General features: G+C 30.9%; 3 protein-coding genes across 3 annotated transcripts; all 3 read left to right on the top strand.

Annotated features, from left to right (window-relative positions):
- Positions 1–2,440: 2,440 nt before the first annotated feature.
- Positions 2,441–5,851, top strand: TRIADDRAFT_50856 (uncharacterized protein; the record flags this gene model as incomplete). Its single annotated transcript, XM_002116280.1, has 7 exons — positions 2,441–2,571; positions 3,374–3,525; positions 3,775–4,006; positions 4,222–4,507; positions 4,634–4,792; positions 5,138–5,207; positions 5,784–5,851. The coding sequence occupies 7 exons, from the start codon at positions 2,441–2,443 to the stop codon at positions 5,849–5,851; spliced, it is 1,098 nt and encodes a 365-aa protein (XP_002116316.1).
- Positions 5,852–11,525: 5,674 nt separating this feature from the next.
- TRIADDRAFT_63140 (phospholipase A21 precursor) lies at positions 11,526–12,655 on the top strand. Its single transcript, XM_002116279.1, has 3 exons — positions 11,526–11,892; positions 12,064–12,190; positions 12,367–12,655. Exons 1-2 carry the CDS (start codon positions 11,583–11,585, stop codon positions 12,183–12,185), a joined length of 432 nt encoding a protein of 143 aa, XP_002116315.1. The 5' UTR covers positions 11,526–11,582; the 3' UTR covers positions 12,186–12,190; positions 12,367–12,655.
- A 2,257-nt stretch (positions 12,656–14,912) lies between these two features.
- TRIADDRAFT_60284 (uncharacterized protein) lies at positions 14,913–15,560 on the top strand (the record flags this gene model as incomplete). Its single annotated transcript, XM_002116278.1, has 2 exons — positions 14,913–15,222; positions 15,436–15,560. 2 exons carry the CDS (start codon positions 14,913–14,915, stop codon positions 15,558–15,560), a joined length of 435 nt encoding a protein of 144 aa, XP_002116314.1.
- Between the last annotated feature and the right edge of the window lie 6,185 nt (positions 15,561–21,745).

Genomic DNA, 21,745 nt, shown 5'->3' with positions numbered 1-21,745 from the left:
AAACTGCATATCAAATAAGCTCGTTAAAAATGGTCAATTTCGTAATTCTTTATGTCGCACTATAGACTTACAAATCGTGACTCCATAATGAATATTGATTGAATCCACAACAATGCAATTATACTGAATTTGTAAACGTCTTTATTGCATATAAATGTCCATGACATATGGATCACCTTACATTTAACAAAAATTTAGTAATTGGTAATGACTGTCTTAAGATCTATAATCAGTTATACCAGTATAATTTTAGTATTGCTTGCTCAAGATTTAGCACAGTAAGCGTTTTTATTACAAAAATGATTATAATTAAACAAAGCATTTAATTTTAAGAGCTAAATCTACCAGCCGTAGCTATGCCTATTGGTATTAAAATTATTTATTAAACTATGTATAAAACCAAACCGTAGTATGTTATATGATTTGATAAAGCTTTACCAGATGTCTATGACAAAATGTTTTGTTTTTCTTAATTTCAATTCGGAGTATTTCTTTTCTGGTATCAAATGTTAGGCATTTTAATTCATTTAATGGCGTAAATAACAGTGCGTAAACGATATGATTCAAAATTTTCAATCATACTTGTAAAAATAACATAGAGTTGATCCATGTATTGAAACGATATCTGCTGTTACAGAAACAACATTACAAAGTGCTCATTCGGCATTGCAAAATTCTATGTCTACAATCAGTTCATTTTTAGTAGATCATATTGAGACTATATGATTATTTAATCTTTCTTAACTTCTACTACTGTTGTAAACTGGACGTGCAAAATATAGACTCAGATTACTGACTTGTAATGCTCTGTTATAATCTTCTTAAATAAATTTTAAGAAAAGTAATACTACTAGCATGATTGTAAATTCCTTGTGTAATAATTTCTTTAACCATTACCAATTTCCAGATTTTGCGATAACTTCATTCTTTAACGTACTCTGAAAGCACAATAAACTGAGATTGTCCCATTACTAATTTACAAGAAAGATAGTATCGAACCTGAATTATCACGTATTCACTCCGATAGGAATCGCCTAACACTAGGGATCTCTCATGTTTTCCTTCATACCTACCAAAAAATACACTTAAATCTACTGTGAATATTGTTATGTTTTTATGCAATGAGTTCTACTCCGCAAGTAAGATTTGTAACCAACTTCATTATTAAAAAATGCTGGGTATTTATAGATATTCCAGCTTACACCTTTTGCCTTTTTGCGTCCTGGCATTTTACACATAAATCTAATTACTAACTATTGCAGCTATCGTTTACTTTACAACATATGCAAATGGTTATCTATAATAAATTATCAGTCCTCCTTTTACAATATAATCATGTACGGTACTGCAAGACTACATACAAGTCTTCATATTATAAGTACTTATATAGATGATATTCTAATCATATACTTAACGCTCTATCTAATAGCTAATGTAACCTATATCGTAATATCTAACACTATTTACAACAAATATAGGACCATTCCAATGAAATTCATAATTACATAATTCATTCTTATCATAGATGACATTCTGCAAGTAGTGAATTTTAACTACTACAAATTTTATTTTCTGGAAAAAATAGATAACTTCCACTCATCCTTCCTCTACATATCACTATGCAATTTTCCAAAAAATTGTACGATAAAATAGCATTTTCCGAGAAAATTAAAAATTAATTTTTGTGAATTAGTAGATTATAATATAATTTACCACCAGTTGAATTTATACAAGTATTAAAGTTATCCATACATTTCGAAATGAAATAGTATATTTTTACTTTGTCAGTTTCTGGGATAAAAATTAGGTAGTTTGTAATAACATAAAACGATAGAATAGGACTTTGCCAGAAAATTAAAAATTTATCCTTGTAAAATGGTCGATTGTAATTTACAATCAATAAATTATACAAGCTTTAAAAATATATATGTATAGTATTTCGGAAAGAAAGAAATTTTTATTGAACTAGTTTTCTTGATTGAAATATTATGTTGTGTTAGCGGATGGCTTGGAAGAATTCTGATTTATACCAGCGTTCCTCGACGATTGCTTATTTGTATCCTGTTATCTCAGGTCACGTTTGGGTCTCCATATTATGAATAAATCTGCTGCGTCGTTGATGGCCATCTGTCCGAAGTAGAAAGGATGTTTAAACTGGCTATAGGAGTGTTCTAACACGATTAATTGTACTATGACTCCATATCAGCTTAAGTACCATATGCTGCTTTTAGACCTGGTAAACGCCCTCGAAAGTTAAGGGCGTAGTGACTGCAATTAAATAACAAAATTGGGACTAATTGCCAAGATATAACTTGACTTTTACGTTTAAACCGGCCAGAGAAGGATATAAAAGACTATATTCGATTACAAAAATACTTATATAGCTATTTGATACATACGTATAATAAACCATTATATTATCCGTTCTTAGCTACACGAAATGCAACCGCTATGCATTCGAGACATTGAACAGTTTGCAAGCGAAAATTTAAGTAAGAATGCTTTAAGTTATTATAATGTTGGAGCAGATGATGAGGAAACACTACGAGATAACGTTGAAATATTCAAAAGGTAGATATTTTTGTCTAAACAGTGTATTTAAGATAATTTCTCTTTATACCAGAATTGAATCAAGTTACAATTCTAACTAGACTGGCCTACTTCGTCATCCTATCTTACTAGTCAATGAGATTTACTATTCATTCATTCTTGTCCTCAAGTTGCAATCAAGTTATTTTCCTGTATTTGATCCTTAGCAGCAATTATATCTAAAGCAAATGGAAGCAAAGTTGCCTTAAAATATCTATATTTAATTTTTAGCAGCAATGATACGTAGAATTAATGGAAATAATCACGAAAGATGTTCGAATAGTGTATACTGTACATCAACATTCTGCTAAATTTTTACTTAAACTGACACAGCCATGCTGTAGGAAGGCCTAATTCTCTTGCACGTATAATTTATTCGATCATTTGCTGTTGTAATTCTTGCATTTTAAAGTTTTAAGATTTTTACTATGGGAAGTATAATCTGTTGCATCATGTCCCATCAGCACTTTAATATCATTCACAACGGTATTATCTCCGTCACAATCTGATTTGAATGCCTGGAATAATTTGAAAGTACAGTAGATCGTAGGCTATAGAAAGCTTTACTTGACATCTATTAGTTCTAATAATTATATTGATAATTAATCGTAAGACTTATGCGTATGTAGATAATGCAGTCTACGGCTATTACTATTATTCATTTAGATAGCATTATTGAGATATATCTTTCCAAATAATCTGTAATCAATTTGTGACTATTGCCCTATCGCCTTAAATTGATGATCATAATCCTTTTCTTTCTCTTAAACAATCATAACGAAAGAATTCGAATCAGACCTCGAATGCTGATCGATGTAACGAACGTGGATTTATCTACCACAATTCTTGGTCGAAAGATTGAAATGCCAATTGGAATATCACCTACTGCCATGCAAAAGCTAGCTCATCCGGATGGTGAAATTGCAACAGCTCAAGGTTAAAAAGAATTTATAGCCGCCTCTAAATTATAATAAACTCTTGCATATTACTGGTCAACACTCTATAGACTTGTTACTACCAATCCTTCTTTAATCGATTTACGCATCACATGCATACTAATAACTTAAAATTTATCCATAGCACTGGATTATAATTTGTCATATCATGATTTAATGATTACAACAGAATTAGTTGTAGACATACTCTACGCTATTAACTAAAAGTTCTTCTATTTTAACGGTATAGCTGCTAAATTTATGAAAACCTGCATGACCCTAAGTACATATAGCACTACTTCAATCGAGGACGTTGGGGTTGCTTCAGGAGACGGACTAAGATGGTTCCAACTTTACGTTTCTCCAGATCGCGAATTGACACGAAATTTTGTTCACAGAGCTGAAAGATCTGGATTTAAAGCTTTAGTAGTAACAGTAGATGTGCCTGTGGCTGGTAATAGAAGAAAAGAAATAAGACAAGGGTTAGCGATTTATAATAATGTTATGACCAGATTTTATGCATTATTAATTAAGCCCTATATCATATGGTTTCTAACTAGTGATAACATAAGGATTGAATGTACTTCAAAAGAAGCACTGTAAACAATCGTAATCAACGCTAACTACAACTATCCAGGTCCTTATTTAGTAACGGCAGTCCATGCTACAAGCTTATAATTATTTCTCCTTTTCTTAGATTTGATTTACCTCCGCATTTGCATCTTGCCAATTTTTCATCAAATTCATTCAAAGGTGTGGATACTGAGGTCGAGAATAGTGGATGGAGCAACAATTACCAAATGCAAATTGACGGTTCAATCACCTGGGAATCCATAAGCTGGCTGCAAACTATAACTTCGCTACAGGTTATTGTTAAGGGCATACTAACCGCTGAAGATGCTAGCGAAGCTATTAGGAGAGGCATCAAGGCTATCTGGATTTCAAATCATGGAGGTCGACAATTAGATGGCGTCCCTACTGCAGTATGTAAAATACCTTCCAAAACCTACAAAATCTTTCTATTTAACTTAGAATTTTGTTTATCTAATTCAAATACGTTATTAACATTATAAATCATACAACCTAAATATTAATACATGTGCGATTAGATTGAAGTTCTTCCTGAAATTGTCGAAGCAGTTAAAGAACAAGCAGAAATTTATGTCGATGGAGGTTTTCGTCTCGGGACCGATGTATTTAAGGCACTTGCACTAGGTGCTCGAGCTGTTTTCATTGGCAGACCGATATTATGGGGTCTTTGCTACAACGTAAGACAGTAAAATGTATCTATTAATCCTATAAATTACTTTGTTTACTAGATGAAATAACTATCTCATCTCCAACAACATCATTAATAGAATTAAGTCCTGCACTATGTCGGAATTGTTGTTAATAATTACCTATGAATATTTGTAGCGTCCGAATATTGTGACTTTAACATTAACTAACTTAAGGATAGCAGAACGGTCAATTATTTTGCATTGTGCTAGTGTAGCCATTAGCCAAGTCGAAGACGCCAATCCTCTTGACAGATCTATCCATGTTGCAATCTAAGCAATTTTATATTCCTGTAATCAATTCATGTAAGTTTTAGTTACTCTAACTCATTGTAGGGCTCTGACGGCGTGAAAAAAGTTTTACAACTGCTGAAAGAAGAGCTCCAGAGAACTATGCAGCTGGCAGGTTAGTTATTAAACAATTACAGGAAATGAGACACTTCTTAAGTGATAATTGCAATTAATATGTTGGATAACGTTACTACATCAGATAGAATATGAACACCTCCCTTATACGTATTTAGCAGTTGTAACGTACCCTCGAATTGCTATGAAGATCACAAGCTAGATAATACATTAAAATATTCTGATCTAAAGAATTAAATTATCGAATAACTAGCTATGATCTAACAAAGTAGGAAGGCTTCCTATGCTAATTATCCTGGAGGTATACATTGCAAAGTATGGGCAATTTGCTACTACTGGAGACAATACTCTATAAAATTTGTGGGGAATTATTTATAAAATCTTTCAGTTAATGGTGAATAGTATTACTCTTTAAATCTATAGCAAGATTCACGTAAAATCTTAAAGTTTACGAAAGCTTTGAAATAGACAAATAAGCATTTGCTTATTCAGTAGTTTTGATAATTATAATTCAACATTTATTTAAATATATAACTGATAATACTTTCTTACGTACGTACTTACTACCTAAATGCAATACACCGATTAAACTATTGAATTTTAATGATAATTTCAGGTTGTACATCTATCGGAGATATTACACCATCATCCGTAATTTACGCGATAAATTTTTCTAAAATCTAAAAATGGTAATTTCATAATTCGAATGGAATCTTATACTTTTTTCCTGGAAACGAATAGCAAAGGGTACAAAAATTTCCATAAACTACCTAGGATTAATGATTGAATATTTTCTATTTTTAATTTATTTTATTTATATCTGCATGCTTATGCGCATGAACTCTATGTAGTTTTAATTTTAGAGCAACTTTTTATCCTATTCTATTGATATATCATAGCAAATAATTTTTGATTCATAGTTAAATACTTTGCCAACATATTATTAAGTATAAATTTAGGATTCAGTTCTTACATGTCTTGGTAACGGATACAGTAGTTAATAAAACCAGCATACCTATACTTTTGTATGCAGCTCTAATATTCTATCTTTCGAATTTATCAAATATAAGTAATTATGAATGATGGTGAAAATAACGAATATATTAAAATATTCCAATGTCTCAAAATAAAGTACTGAATTCGTATTTAGCTACCATAATAAAATAATGCTTCCAGAACCCCTTAGGACAAAATTTTTATGTGTTCTTATCCTAAAGGAAGCAGACTAATATTTTTAGTATGCGCTAATGTGTACTGAATAGTGTAAAGTTTCGGATAAGTTGCTTAAACTTTCTACAGAATTCAAAATTTACTCTTAAATTTCAAACAAATTTTTTATTTAAAGATAAATCAATAATAAATATGGTCCGAAATTATCAATTTACTCCATTACTTGTAGATACCAAGTCACGAATTTCAACGGATAAATAATTAGCCATAGCGAAATGCATTTTTAATTATTTCGCTCAGAGTAAAATTCTAGTAAAAAATCATTTCTATGAAAAGTCAAGCCAGCTACCAAGCTAGTTTTTTTCAGGGAAGAAATTATATTTGTATCTAATACTTATTGTAGTGATGCGAAAAAGCATGGAAAATAATTTCAGGAGTTTTATTTTTCCACAGTAAAGCTGTTAAAATTTTACCTCCAGATATTCACTTTAGGTGACATTATTCATTCTTGATTAGATCTTTTAGAAGTATCTTGGTAAGTTATCAAAGCAAGGCCTTCGCTATACATATTCCACTCTTACTGAACGACATTAAAAGCTGACTTTAATTTTTTATTTGCTGCTGAGCACTGATGAACACGTTAATATAATTATCTGCCGCTACATAGAATATACAGGAGCTATAAACCTACGATCGCAGTAAAACATCGTATTATCCTCAGTAATAAACCCGTAAATTGATAGTAATAATAACTTGTTCGAATCTACATTCTAGTTAAAATAAATTACCGTTTGTAGCGTCCTTGCAGCTACTGTAATTAAGGCTCATATTTCATGAAATTCCAAAATTAAGCATGCTGCACTTGAGCTGCTTCATCATCAGTTACTGTTCTCTAAAACATTTTATTCTGCCTAGTCCACTACACTGGTACACATATCTTAGCTTCTATCTTATATTACTATGAGAGCATTATAAAACTCTCAGGAAAACCCATTAAGGTATCTGTTATAGATACATATCCTGACTAGTTAATAATAATGCACTATTTGCACTAACTTTAAGATTATATTCCCTCTAATCGAACATTTAAAGTAATAGAACGTAAACATTTAGGCAGCTTAAGGTAAGTTATCGTTGAAAAATATATCGATCATTTCACGTTTATTGCCAGCTTTTAATCTTAATTCCTTTTCAATAAGGAAAACCAGTAAGGAGTTATTAATAAAAGTGACAAATACTATAATTCTATAATACATCTTCAACTTGCTTTTATAGCAGATACTTCACAACGTGAGATTGAAAAGTTATCACTTTATTATTTAATGCCTACATAAGCAAACTATGACTTTGCAGTATACTGAAACTGAATTAACTTAACGGTGACAAGATGTCATGCAAAATTAGATAAAATTCTTCCAGAAAGCGTTTAATATAGAAAGAGATACAACACTGAACATGCAATAAATCTCGATATTCTTTGCTCTGTCGATTTTATTAGATAAGACTTTGCCTGGCCATAGTATAACTTTATATTAAAAAATGATAATACTGGTTAAGCTTGGGTGACGCGAAAGTAAAATTTACTACGTATAATACAATAGTCCAGGAAGGTGTGTATATTTTTGAAGGCCAATCAAATAAGGATCTCACTTGATCTATCCCATAAAATATAATATTTCTTTCTCACTCAGGTGATTTATACGCATAAATTTAACCCGTAAATAAACACTAGATCGCTGATGATGGTAATGTGCATAGTGTATACCGTATAAAAATTGACGGTCATATCAAAGTAATTTTCCCTCCTGATTCTCAAAATAAACCGTAGATAAATAATTTCATCTAAACGGAGATGGATAAATGGAAAAGAATTCATTGTAGTAAAGAAATCTTGAACAATAAACATGTAAATCGGGATAGGAACTTTATTAGGAAAACAAAACGAATAACAAGCATGAACTTGGCCTATGAAGATTTTATCATAAAATATAAATAAAAAATAATTAATCTATAGCCTTACTTAAGAGAAAAAATCTTAATCAAGTTCCGATCTAATTAGCTGTCACATCGTTCAGTCATTATTGACATTAACATGAATACATAATGCATCATTAGTAACTGAATTATCACGACTATCCACAAAGTAGGAGGAGATTTATTCTACCGTTTATATCCCTTGATTACGATCCGTCTTAATCCCGACTATATCCATACTAGGTACACGAAAATAGATAGATCTATCTAAAAATAATGGATCAAACGTGCTAATGAGTGTATTAACTATTGAAATATCTACTTTATTAATTATAGCAAAGTAAACTAAGCAAGATGAAAAGATCTATTCACTAGCAAAGTTTATTTAATCCTCGGTCAACATATGATCTTAGTCTGTAGTAGCAAGAATACTACTAAACAGATACCGTAAATTGAATCAGTATCTAGGTGAGTATCTAATTACTAATGGGTTTTATCATTGACATTTCACTAATTACTTAATGTTTACTGAAGTATTAAGCTTCTATCGTAAATATAATTTCATTTGTAGATCTTTGTTTTTCAATTAGACATTAAAATACGGCACTAATCTTTTTGATATCACAATCTATCAATTAAAAGAACTTAATTTTATCAGTAATATTGTCGTAAATTACGTAGTAATAAATCAATTATATTTCACTCTAAACTGAAATGACCCCTTACGTATAATCATAATCAATGCAATTCGAACAAGTCGAAATTTCTTGCCTTATGCAAAGACTCTAACAGTGCAGCTCCATTTTTCAATTTGATTACACTACTAAAGTATGATAGACAGCTTTTCTTTACCAGAAAACATTTATTTGTATAGTTTACGCGGATAATACTCTCACAAAATTGCTGTAATAGTATGCTAACTAGTGATACGGAGAAAAGCAATTATATTTTTTAATTCCATTTTATTTTATGAAGAAAAAATTACCATAACAGATAAATCTTAATGCATAAGATCACGGAACGAAAAACAAATATGGGCTAATTCATAAATAACTCAAATTAAGAATTAATCAATTTTCTACTAGATAAGCAAGCGTAATTTCTTATTATTGCCGTTTAAATATTTCTGGCTTATTACATAAGAATTATTGACATGACTAAATCGGTCATCAAAGCCTTTCATGCTGTGTTTATTTTACCTATCATGTTTTAATTGGCTATAAGTAATAGATTTGTTAACATAAGGGGGGATAGTCCTATAAATTTTATTGTAATAATAACAAGATAAGCCTGAATTACTGTCAGATGCCATCAATACATTTTAATAATATATTTCTAGCTTAATCCAGCCCCAATCGAGATGATCTAACATCAATTTTAACAACCTGAAATTCTGTATGATGAAGCTAATAAGAGATTTAAATGTGATATCGGCGATTGAGCTTTTACCGATGCTCTCTCTATATTATGGTTGCACATCTATAAGAGATGAATGTAAAAGAAGGTTATTATGAAACAGATCTCTACCTTATTATTGTTGATCACTTGCCTGCAAGGCAAAAAATGTCTTCCTATCGTAGTGCACTAAACTTCCACTCAATGATCTTCTACAGTACTGGCTTCAATGCCTCGATTTTAAGTAACTACTGTAATTGATGTTGGTCTACATGATCATATTGTCCAATTGCCACCTACCCGTTCGTATTCCTTATAATTTTATCCTTTGCAATCAAGATCCACTACATAAAAATTTACAATTTGCGATTTCTGTAATTTCAGTAACTAATAAAGTGATACAGAAGCTTCCATAATAGCGCGATCCTATATTGCTGATTTGCTGACTTACTAATAATTATAATCCTTATTTACGTTTCCATTTAAGGTACATCGAATATAGTCTGCACTCATACTGTACGGAGAAAAAAATGATGCACAAATTATAATAATAGGTTATATATAATGTATCATTTATATTTATATGTTATATTTTAATTTATCCCAAGTAAAATCTCTATTACCATTATAATGATAGTATGATATTCGCTTAATAGAAGTATCGTTCGCTATACCATTGTAATGTGTAACATAGTATAAGAAAATATTACTGATCTATAATGCTAAGAACAACCAGATATTGCGTACAAAGTTGGAGAAAAACTCTGTAATATAAACTCCAAAGAACTTCAAATCATCCAAAAATAAGCTTATTAGATAATCGAATTAAAATACGCGTATGCCGCCAGAGATACGTTACCAAATGGAATCAGAATATACTCATATAATGATGAGCCAGGTAGAATATTCTAGACATGCAGTTTCTAATAAATTTGGGCTGTTGTAGCTTATACCTTTATCACATTATAGATTCAATCATTCCGTTACAAAATACGATCTAAGATTGCCCAGTAAGAGATATCAACCTGATATAATCCATATACTAATGCCGAAATACGTGTATACGCATACGTGTATACCGCCGATATTATTAACTATGTGAAATACGACTAAGCTAAATTACTCGAATATGAACCTAGATCTAATCTAATCCTGATCTATATATCATCTAAATACTAAAGGCAAATCAAATAATGAGATTCCATTTTAATTTCAATAGTTTTACACAATAAAAATTAAAGATACGTATTATCCACTTTTCTGTTTCGATAGATAATTGGACATACAAGCCCATATAAACTTTATGACTTTCTAGTACAATATTCTAAACTGTAGCAGTACAATAATTAAAAATGAACATTTAATATTTATAGTATAAGAGTATTACTCAATATCGATTACATTCGATCGAAAATAGATGTAATTGGCATTTAATCCGATATACATCCAATGCTGTATAGCTTTATAGGTCTCTTAATTATTTCCCTATATCGAATGACTCCATGCCTTTGCATAAAATCCATTTTAGCGGCCATAATATAACAGTATAAGCATAGTGCTTGAAACTGAATTTTTATTTCATACTATTACGCAATCGTAAATATTTAAGCAGTTCGACTTCAGTAGATAATTAATCAATTGTAATTAGTAAACCCATCTAATTCCAAAATGGACTAGTTACAGATTAATTTTAGATCCCACCTACTTTTATTTTAATTCCACAAATAATTCAATATTTGTTCAGATTAATACTAGTTACTTGAACAAACATCTCCGGATGAAAAGTTATATAAAGATGCTACCTACCAACGTCGAGTTTATTCTATCTTCTAGCATAGCGTTTGCAGGACGTGTGTAAAAAGAGAAAGAAATCATCATGAAGGTTTTCTGCCTTGTTATCGCCGCTCTCTTCGTTGCCTGCGAGGCCAAAAATGCCGACCGTAGTGCACTTAACTTCCAATCTATGATCTCTTACACTACTGGCCGTAGTGCTTTGGCTTTCAACGGCTATGGTAACTGGTGCGGTCTTGGACCTTACTTCAGTACCCCAGCAACAGTTGACAAGATCGACGAGTGCTGCAGATCTCATGACAACTGCTATAGCGATACTGGTTGCAACCTTTTGCAATGGGAAGTTCTTAACCCATACGATTGGCACAAAAACTCTGCTGGCCGCATCACTTGCGGTAATTTTGTTATACTACTGTTATTTAAATTCCAATATACATTACTGCAAATATTGGATGTATTGTAGGATAAATTAACTTTGATTTATTCGATTGAATGTGGGCGATAGATCATATTATCGATCTTGAGATAGTTTATTAGATAGATTCACATTTGCTTTAAAATTATAGACGATGCCTGGGGTACCTGTGACCGCGCTAACTGCGAATGCGACAGAGTTGCTGCTGAATGCTTCGCTTCCTACCCATACAACTGCGACTACGCTCCTCTATCTTACAAATTGTTCTGTTAAGCTCTGTAAGGATCTAGTTTAGCTTAAATTTCATATAATTTAATCTAATATAGTTTTCAATTATCCAATAATCATTTTGATTAATGAAGCAACATTTATAATTATTTTAAGGATAGAAATAAAATCTACACTAGCTTATAACAGTTCTACGTACATCCTTACGATTACTCTTCTATTTTAGAGAGAAAGAAGCGAAATCATTTCCTAATATCAAGGCAATCCATACACCTAAACAGAAATATATCGGATAATCATGATCTTATAATTGTAAAACTGGGTTATAGTACTCCTTTATTGAACAATTAGCAAATATTTTATACATTGTTAGACATGAATTATCACTTTTTACACCTAAAAATAAACTACTCCTCAAAATAGGTAAAAATTTGTAGTTCTGATTGTATCAGTAGCTCAATTCTGAACTGTCATTTAGCAATTAGAAAAATAAAAGGAATCTGAGTAAAAGGCTCTTAAACTGCGTCTTCCATGTTCATGATAAGCGCTTTCTACTTCTGTATTTTCCATTCGATAACTTATCAATGGATCCATCTTGACACTATTTGAATTACATTAATCCAATTAAGTAAGTCTGCATTCCTCGATCGTTAAGTAAATAGATTTCGAAATCAACATATCATTACAATTTCATTTAGAGAGCTACCGTATATATATATATATGTTATATACTATTCAGCTACAAGACATTTATTCTCTAATAATAACTCAGCTATTTGAAATGCAACGAAAATGCATGACTTCGTATCTTACAATATTGTTAAAAAGCAGTCAATCATTAGTATTGCAAAACATCAATATTTACATTACTAATGATATTACCGATCAATATAACGTAATAATTGCCAATATAGAATAATACATCAATGTCTATGCAAGCGTAATTTAGTAATCTTACTGGTCGCTAAATAATACAGAAACCTTAATTAGGGTTAAGTAATTAAACCCTCTAATAATACTTTAGTATCGTCACTATCTTTAATCAACACTTGTTTCATCGTGATAAAAATGCTCGTTTATATTCTCTTGAAAAGTTGCCTGTATCTTTTTATCATCAGTCTCTCTTTCCTCTTCATGTACTATTCTCGCAGTTCACTGTCGATTTTATTCGAATTTTAGTGCTTAGGCTACAGTAAAGTATAACGAAAATTTTAAAATTTATCGAATGTTCTGGTGTGTTAAGTAACATTACTATAATTAAACTTTTTTATAGTAAGGCTCGTTCTACTCCTAGACTTGAATTATATGGTTTAGATATGCTTTAAAATTAAGATTACTTGCTCCATTATTCATAGCTAAAATAGTTTTAACTTTAGAATATCGATACAATCAACTTATAATAACCAATCAAGCCTAAAACGAGAGAAATTACGATAGATACAGACGTATATCGCGAGTGTAAATACTGTAATAACATTCTTTGCCTCCTTAATTTATAGTTATTAAATATCAGTTGAGATCGTTACTCTGCCACAATATTAATATTAAAATTTACATATTAGTGAGTCTTACACGGGTTATGTTCATGTATGGTATTATTTCTGAAGTAATGACTAACCTTAGTATTAATTGTCATGATTTACATATATACTGTAGTTCTTTATATAGTGTCTTAAATTAGTAATCTATACTAGAATATGAATGCATAAAATTGGCATCATTTAAGGCTGTACAAGCTAAGTTAGAGACAGAGCTAGTGTAGAGTTAATGATTAGACTCGATCTTTTTAGTCGGTAACTTTTAACTTTAACTAAATAAATTGAGGATATTGAAGGATCTGCAGTACATGTCTGGTTATTATTAATTACTACTATACACGGTATCTGCCGCAAGAAAAACGATAAAACTACAGTAAATAGAGATTATACTGTACTTTGTCTCATACGATAGTATCATTCATTAAGACGAACAAAGACAGTTTAGTCTCTTTTCTCGATTAATTCCCGCCGGATTTTATTGACCTCAAGCTATTCTTAACCTTTAAGACAAGAATTCTTAGTACAATACACAAGCTATAATTTCTTATATTATAACAATTGATTACTTATAGTAGCGAAATGAGTTCAAGCGACTATTTTACGAAAGCGTAGAAGCAAAGTATATTTCTCGTCTCTGCGATCAGTAAATTAGTGGATTAAAGACTGTTAAGGAATAGACCGATTCAACATTAGAAAACATTAATGAAATCTGATTATTTCCTGTATTAACAGATACTGGTAATCCCTTCTATACATTAATTACTGCCAATAAAATCACTTTAATAGTATAGTTAGTAAGCCATCGAACTAGTAATAATCGTATTATTTATCTCTGCTATTTTCTCTTGATTCAAAAAGCTCTAGAAACAATAAACACTAACAATAATGTTAATTATAATTACCCGTAGCCTGCAGGCTTATCTACAACAGCAGGATCTTGATTGGGCTATGACCGAATTAATAACTAAATTTAGTATACTAAAGGCTTAAATTGATGAGAAAATACTGATACTGACAACTTTTTGACCGCGTTGAGTCATATAAATTATATAAGCTGTACTTGTAAATCAACTATATCGTGATAATATTTGTTATAATTAACTACAACTAACTATAAGTCCGTTCAATCTCACGTCAATTTACATTGTCACTATCGGTATTCAGATGATATAAGGAGTTCGTTAATTAATAACTATCGCAACATATATCTGATCAGAAAGATTACATTACAATCATGAAGATTCTTGCTATTTTAATTACAACATTTGTAGTACTGAGTGAAAGTAAACGTATTGATAAAAGCGCTTTCAACTTTGGCTCGATGCTATACACATTTATCGATCGTAATCCTATTGCTTTTATTGGATACGGTAACTGGTGTGGTCTTGGTCCTTACGGAAGTAATCCTGATCCTGTCGATGAACTAGATACTTGTTGCAAAAATCATGATAAATGTTACGAAAAAACAGGCTGTACAGGTTCGCAGTGGGCAGTGGTAAACCACTACTCTTGGGATCAAAACGATAACGGCGAAATAGTTTGTAGTAAGTAATATGTACGTAAAAGTCAATTTTTCTCGAATCTTTATGACTTTCATTCTTTACCTTGAATTGCTTCCTAGTCAATCAAGTTATAACGAAAGTATCTTCTTAACTAGACCACGCTTGAAATTAAACTACACAAGCTATAAAATCAATTATATCGTAGACTTGTCTTCTCTTCCGTTAATACCATTATCTTTTTCTATAATGTAACAGAGGATTCCGTGGGTACTTGTGATCGAGCTAACTGTGAATGCGATAAAACCGCTACTCTTTGCTTTAAGAATACTCCTTATAATTGTAATCATGCTTCAGGGATTTATTACTATTTTTGCAAGTAATTTGTAAGTTGATAAATTTTGAATTAAGACTAGCAGGAAGTTATTTTAACTGTCTATAACAAATACCGGTAATAGTTTACATAAATCAAGATATCTATAATAGCAGTTACTAGCGAGCTCCTACTGTTTATTATGGGAGGAGAAGGACATTCGGTATTTAAAATTTTACGCTACGAAACCTGTGGTGTATTTAATTTTATAACCTACTGTAAATAGATTTAATAATCATAAGTCGGAAAGAAGTAGCTTTTCGTTTGTCACCAACGGGTGCAGATAGATAGTCTACTAATAAATATAGTTTATAGGCAGTTACTGAGTAAACTAACCATATTATCGTAAAATTAGCTTGCATGATTTATGTAATCTTACTATATCTATATCCAACAAAACTTACTCTATGATAAAGTCAGTTCCTGGTTATCATTAGTTTTTGAAAAATTCCATAGTCTTAAAAATATATCTTGTCCAAATATTTAATTTGTGGCAGAAACTGACTGAGTACATCAGCACAAATTTTATCACAAAATTAAATGAGTTTTTTTTTGTGCAAAATAAAGCATATTTGAGCTCATTTACAGTATCAAACACGTTTAACATATGTATAAAAATATGAAAGTCCTTAATTTTTATTTCCATAATTTACACACTGATACTGAAAATTATTCGTAAAGGGACACAATACTTTGCTCTTAATTAAGTACATTCATATTTATTTTAGTCCTAGGAGGTGCAGACATCCTTTTCTATGAAAGTGCCCAGATTAAGATATTTCCTTTTCTAAAATATATCAATAAATTTTATATTTGTTAGTCATTTGCAATACATTATTTAGTCTTGTGATACTTTATATATATAATCACTCATTACAGTAATTTTACATCAGTCTCAATGACCGCTACCGAATTTGATTCCGTTTAATCACTAGCTTTGTAAGCAGTTGAGCGGTTTCTAATAACTAGATTATATTGTGGTTATTATTTTTGTGTTAAAACATTCCTAATAAAAAGATAATTGTCTTTTTTTAAATCTCAATTTGACTAACAATTCTAAAAACTGAAATCAAACGATTTAGCTCTATTTTCACCAAAAATCCCATCCACCCACCCTTAACGAGCAGCGCGGGGGTATTTATACTACTGTTAGATGACTGTGATTATGGATTCATTTCAATAGGTCAGTATAAGATTCTTACAGTACTTTTTACTTCAAGATTTCTTCAAGTAAAACGAATAGCTCTAATGTAGTAATTTCTGCAGAGTACTGATTTTTAAAATATTATTCATTATATCGCTAAGGGTGGCCACTGCGCCTGAAAATTTTGATTTGATGTAATACTCTGATGAAAATTGAATAAACATAGAATCTTTATAGAGTTTTCTACACAGCCATTTTGATTGTTACATTTTCTTATAACGGTTGTTATCGACAGAGCAAGCGATCCTTAGACCCATTATAATGACTGGTATAGAATTGATCACAGTACAAAGGACATTATACCGCACTGTCGATATCTTACAGTACCTACTAATCTTAACTTGGTATGTCCATCACCGTACATTAATGTACTTTGGACCATTAACTAATCTTAATATAGCATTTCATAGCAATTCATCCGTCTATGCATTATTGAAAAGTAGTATTCTACAAGCATAGCTGTGAATATAGTAGTGCCTGGCTATTACTGGGATAGATATAATGTCGAATGGTAATACTATTTGTTAATTATGAACAAATAAGTACATTATCGTAAACCGTCAGCAAAGCGACGTGAGTTTGTACTAGTATTTTATGAAAATAATACGCGAAAATTTACTATGAACATAAATTGACTGGTGTCTCACAAATCGTAAATACAGCATAGCACGCATATATATAAATGTCCATCTTCAAAATGATCAAGAATGTAATCACTTGCAGACTCTAAGTAGTATTTTGGTATCTAATAGTGCAATACCTCTTCTTTAGCCTTATGCATCCATGTGTAAAATTCACGATACTAAAACATCTTGACAGGGTATCTTTTAATGCGGTGTGGTTTCAAAACGATAAATAACTTTATTATACTGTGTTCTTCCATCGCAAGTAGATAAATTCGTATGATGTCTTTTGTATCTAGAAACATTCAACATTTTATGGAAATTCGGGATAAAAGTAATTTCTTACTGAAACATCAGTGAGACAGTGAGATATGGACTTATCAGTGAAACAGCAGTTTGTTCGATATGTTCGTTTTATTGATTCAATACTTGGATAATTTGGTCGATACAAATTAAGTTAATGAAATAGCAGCTAGCTAAATATGGCCTTTCATTATCGCTGTCTTTCTAAATATATCAATTTATTGCTTTAATCCTTGGGTAGTTTGGTCAATAAGAATTCAATTTTATTCATAAGTGTTTCATTTAAGCAGCTGAAAATACAGCGCTAATAGTATCTAAACGGAAGTAAATACGTTACAAAATGGCTGAATCAACGCTAGTTCATTTCTAGTATCGAAATATGCTAAGCTCCGGCATTCTTTTTAAACGCTGATTATAACTATTGCAAAGGATGAAGAATTTATGCTTTAATATCCAGTACCTTTCAGTGTTGGGTACTTTCACAATTACAGCGTTTTTAGTCACATCAATCTTGTGCCGTAATCAGTCAACTGGCTAATATTAGTCATCGATAATTTCTAATATAGTAGTTAGCAATCATCTAATATTGATATCACCAAAATATCTACGCTTAAAAGCCTAAATATATCAAACACAGTTATGATTATAATCAAATATGGGAAGCATCACTACAAACTTTGATGCAAAATCCTTTAAATTGTGGGCGCGTCTAAGATTTGACAAGTTAATATATCTAATTTTGCTATCTGGCCAGCATGGTAAGTCCTAGACAAACCGCTCCACTATTTCAAATTATGTAACAAAATTGATTGTATAAATCACCCTAGGTTGAGGAATTACATAGTGTATTTCTGGTTGCCAGCTCTTACTATTTTGTAGTAAATATGAATAATTATAAAAGGTGAAATTTTGGTACGATATTAATAGCGAAGGTTTAGTAAAACGATTGATTGTAATCGACAGAAGAAAAGAGCTTTAAGAGACCCTCTAATATTAATAAGTATTGTCACAAAACAGCTTTCGTGAACGTACCTAAACTAGTCTATCTACTCTTATGGTTCTCCGACTAACTCCGGAGGTCCTCAGTAAGGGAAAACTAAGTTATTCCTACACTATAGTAGTCGAGTCAAACGATAGGTTTAGGTTAATAAATATCTTTATTACTAGCCCGTTTACGTTTGTACTAGTGTACTCTACGTTAGCCTCAGTGGAACTGAGATTAATTAGTAATAATCAAGCTTATATACAGTTTCATGTGTCCCACAAATAATCCCGGTGCTAATCTTTCACATTAAATTATATAATGTGCAATACAGGCTTACTATAGATCCGACCATAACGAGTGTTACTTAATACTTGCCACTAATGGATATTATTAATTAGCACCTTATTAACTAACATAATTAATCTTCACAGCTTGACATTTTAATTACTAACACCATATCCACGCTGTATATTATTACGATAATAGATAACAAAACTCAATTAGCAACTAGGTTGTTGTCGAGATCGGCAACCTCCATAATAACATTATTACATATATTAGATCAAAATATTATTCATTTCGGAGCGAGCTCTGTCACAGTATATATAATCGAGTACATAAAAATTTGAAATAACTTGTTCTTTCTTGAGAGAACATTATAAGTGATTTAATTCAAGAAGAAAATTACCTTCCCTTTTAAACTCTGTCCATTCTGAAAGTAAATCTTAGGTTTTGATATACTAGAAAATGAATCCTTTAAATATAATCTGTTTATAAATACTAATATCTGAAATCTAAAATGTAACATCGCTTATTGCATGAATGTTTATTAAAGGACTCGGTATCTATTTCAAAGTATTTATATACGCTTATACGCGTAGCTCAAATATCAGTTAGGAAAATATTCTAATATTTCATTGTTATACTAATAAACTTCTACTCTTTACGGCCTAATAATATCTTGCTCCTGAACTTTTGCAACTAAACAATTGAATTGAAGCGATACGATATAGTCTTAAATTCTACTTGGAAGTAGATAGTTTATTTCCTCATCTAAAGGTGACATACTCATTCATTAAGGCAAACGGAAGATTTTAATAACTACACGTTTTAACTCTATTGAATTTTTAACCATCTCCAGTTAATCTCCTCCGTCTTAAAAACGAAAGATTGTAGTCGAAACTTTGAAAACTTTCTTAACAATTTATTAATTACAGAAAAGGAAATAAGTTTCAGAAACTATGCGTATTTCATTATACTACAAAATATAAGTATAGTACTCGTCTTTACTATTAATATTGTGATAAACTATCAGTTGAATATTAGAAAATATCAAATTTGATTGCTTCCAAATGGATAGTTCTATCCATACGAATCTCAGCTAACATGAGCAATTGACTACTACTATAGTTCATTAGTAATTTAGTTGTTTCTAATCATGCAACTATTTCTACACCATTAAGCTTTTCTTAGACGTAAAGCATAAATAAAATAAGAAATCATAAAATTGCTTAAAAGAATATTATAAGCCATAGTTATCTATATGTAATGAAATGAAAAGTGTAGAGATCAAGCTACAAAACTTTAACAAACTTTGATTCTACTTTCGTTGCACTCCGGTCGACTTAACGAAACTTTGACACCAAATAAAATTTGGGGAAATAACCGAACAATAATTTATTAAAAAAAATGGAGAGAAGTATAAACTGAACAACCTTACAAATACTTAACTTTAAGTATTAATAAAATAAGTGACAGACTTAAAAACTGTCAACGACCAAACAACCTTTCAAAAAGAAGAACGTTTTAACTTACGATAATTCGACTCCGAAGGCCTTTTAAATTCAACAAGTTCTTCAAATAAAACCTTCTTCTACTCTCTCCCCTAAATTTTCTAATTGCACTATCATTTATAGGCTTCGTAGAGCCGTCAGAGGTGTTTAAAACTAAACCTTTGCTAACCAATCGCTCTCAAGATCCGTTTTAGAAAACTACTTTGCACCATTTACACCCATTTAAGAAAATAAAAATCATTCAAAGTTCAGACACAATTTACCCTACGATTCCCTTACAAAATACCATAAAACCAACAAGTTAACTATAAAATACATCAAACTTCACTTCTAACATAATTTCTATCATTAATACACTATAAAGGTCTAAAAATTATCCTTTAAACATCAAGATTTAGTCATAAAAACAACAGTCTAACTACTTAACAACCAATACAACCTCTGCCAATTTCCATCTTATTTTCTATTTTCCAAACTAACTTTCCTAATGTGACTTTCAAGTCACGTCATAAAATTCCAAAGTTTCAAATTGATAACAAAAAGTTCAAATTTCAAAAATCAACTATTACGATATTTTTCATAACTAAAATCCAAAAATTAAAACAGGAAAATTATATCGGACATAAATCCGGCCGGTTCCGGAATCCCAATCCGAAAAAAATCCGGATTTTATAAAGATTACAGTAATCGCTATTTCGCTAATCAAAAAATTTGATATGACTATCACGACTACTTTTCTGACATTAGTATCGCTGAGTATTGACAGTTGATGTTTTAGCGCAGATTGTACGGTAACTGTACGATTATACTGTAGACTGCATTACAGTACTTTATCGTCATGGTATAAATCCCCTTTCTCTAAGGATAGGGTTTTGTTACTAAGTCAAATTCATTTACAATTTGAATTGACGATCAAACGCTCTTTCTTTAGATTAGGCAATTGCTCTATGGCTACTTCTATAGTAATCTATATAATGCCTTGTAAAATAATGAAGAAGAAAAGATGGCGACATGATGATTTGGTAGGGTAAAACTTAAAGACACTATCACTTTCTAGGTATTTTCTATCGTAAAATAATACTAGTTACATACTAAACGCTATAAAGGACTCTACTCTTAGTCCTTTACTATATATATCTCAGCGGTATGTCTTAAGGTAGGCTACGGAAAGCTGAATGCAAGCTGATGACGTGGCAAATTTTATGCATTATCATTTCTACTTTTATTCTATCACAATAAACTCTACTAAAATTGACTCCATTTAGGTTTAATCCATTAAGTCTGAGA

The sequence above is a fragment of the Trichoplax adhaerens genome, genomic scaffold (genome assembly GCF_000150275.1).
Source record: "Trichoplax adhaerens TRIADscaffold_14 genomic scaffold, whole genome shotgun sequence".
In the NCBI taxonomy this organism is placed as follows: Eukaryota; Metazoa; Placozoa; class Uniplacotomia; order Trichoplacea; family Trichoplacidae; genus Trichoplax; species Trichoplax adhaerens.
Note: the sequence above shows the minus strand (reverse complement) of the source record. Positions and strands in the feature narration are given on the sequence as shown.

Bases quoted from the DNA above. Each gene is read 5' to 3' on its own strand.
- TRIADDRAFT_63140 (XM_002116279.1), top strand. From the start codon at position 11,583: ATGAAGGTTTTCTGCCTTGTTATCGCCGCTCTCTTCGTTGCCTGCGAG. The intron at 11,893-12,063 runs GTAATTTTGTTA...TTAAAATTATAG, and splicing joins TGCTGGCCGCATCACTTGCG to ACGATGCCTGGGGTACCTGT.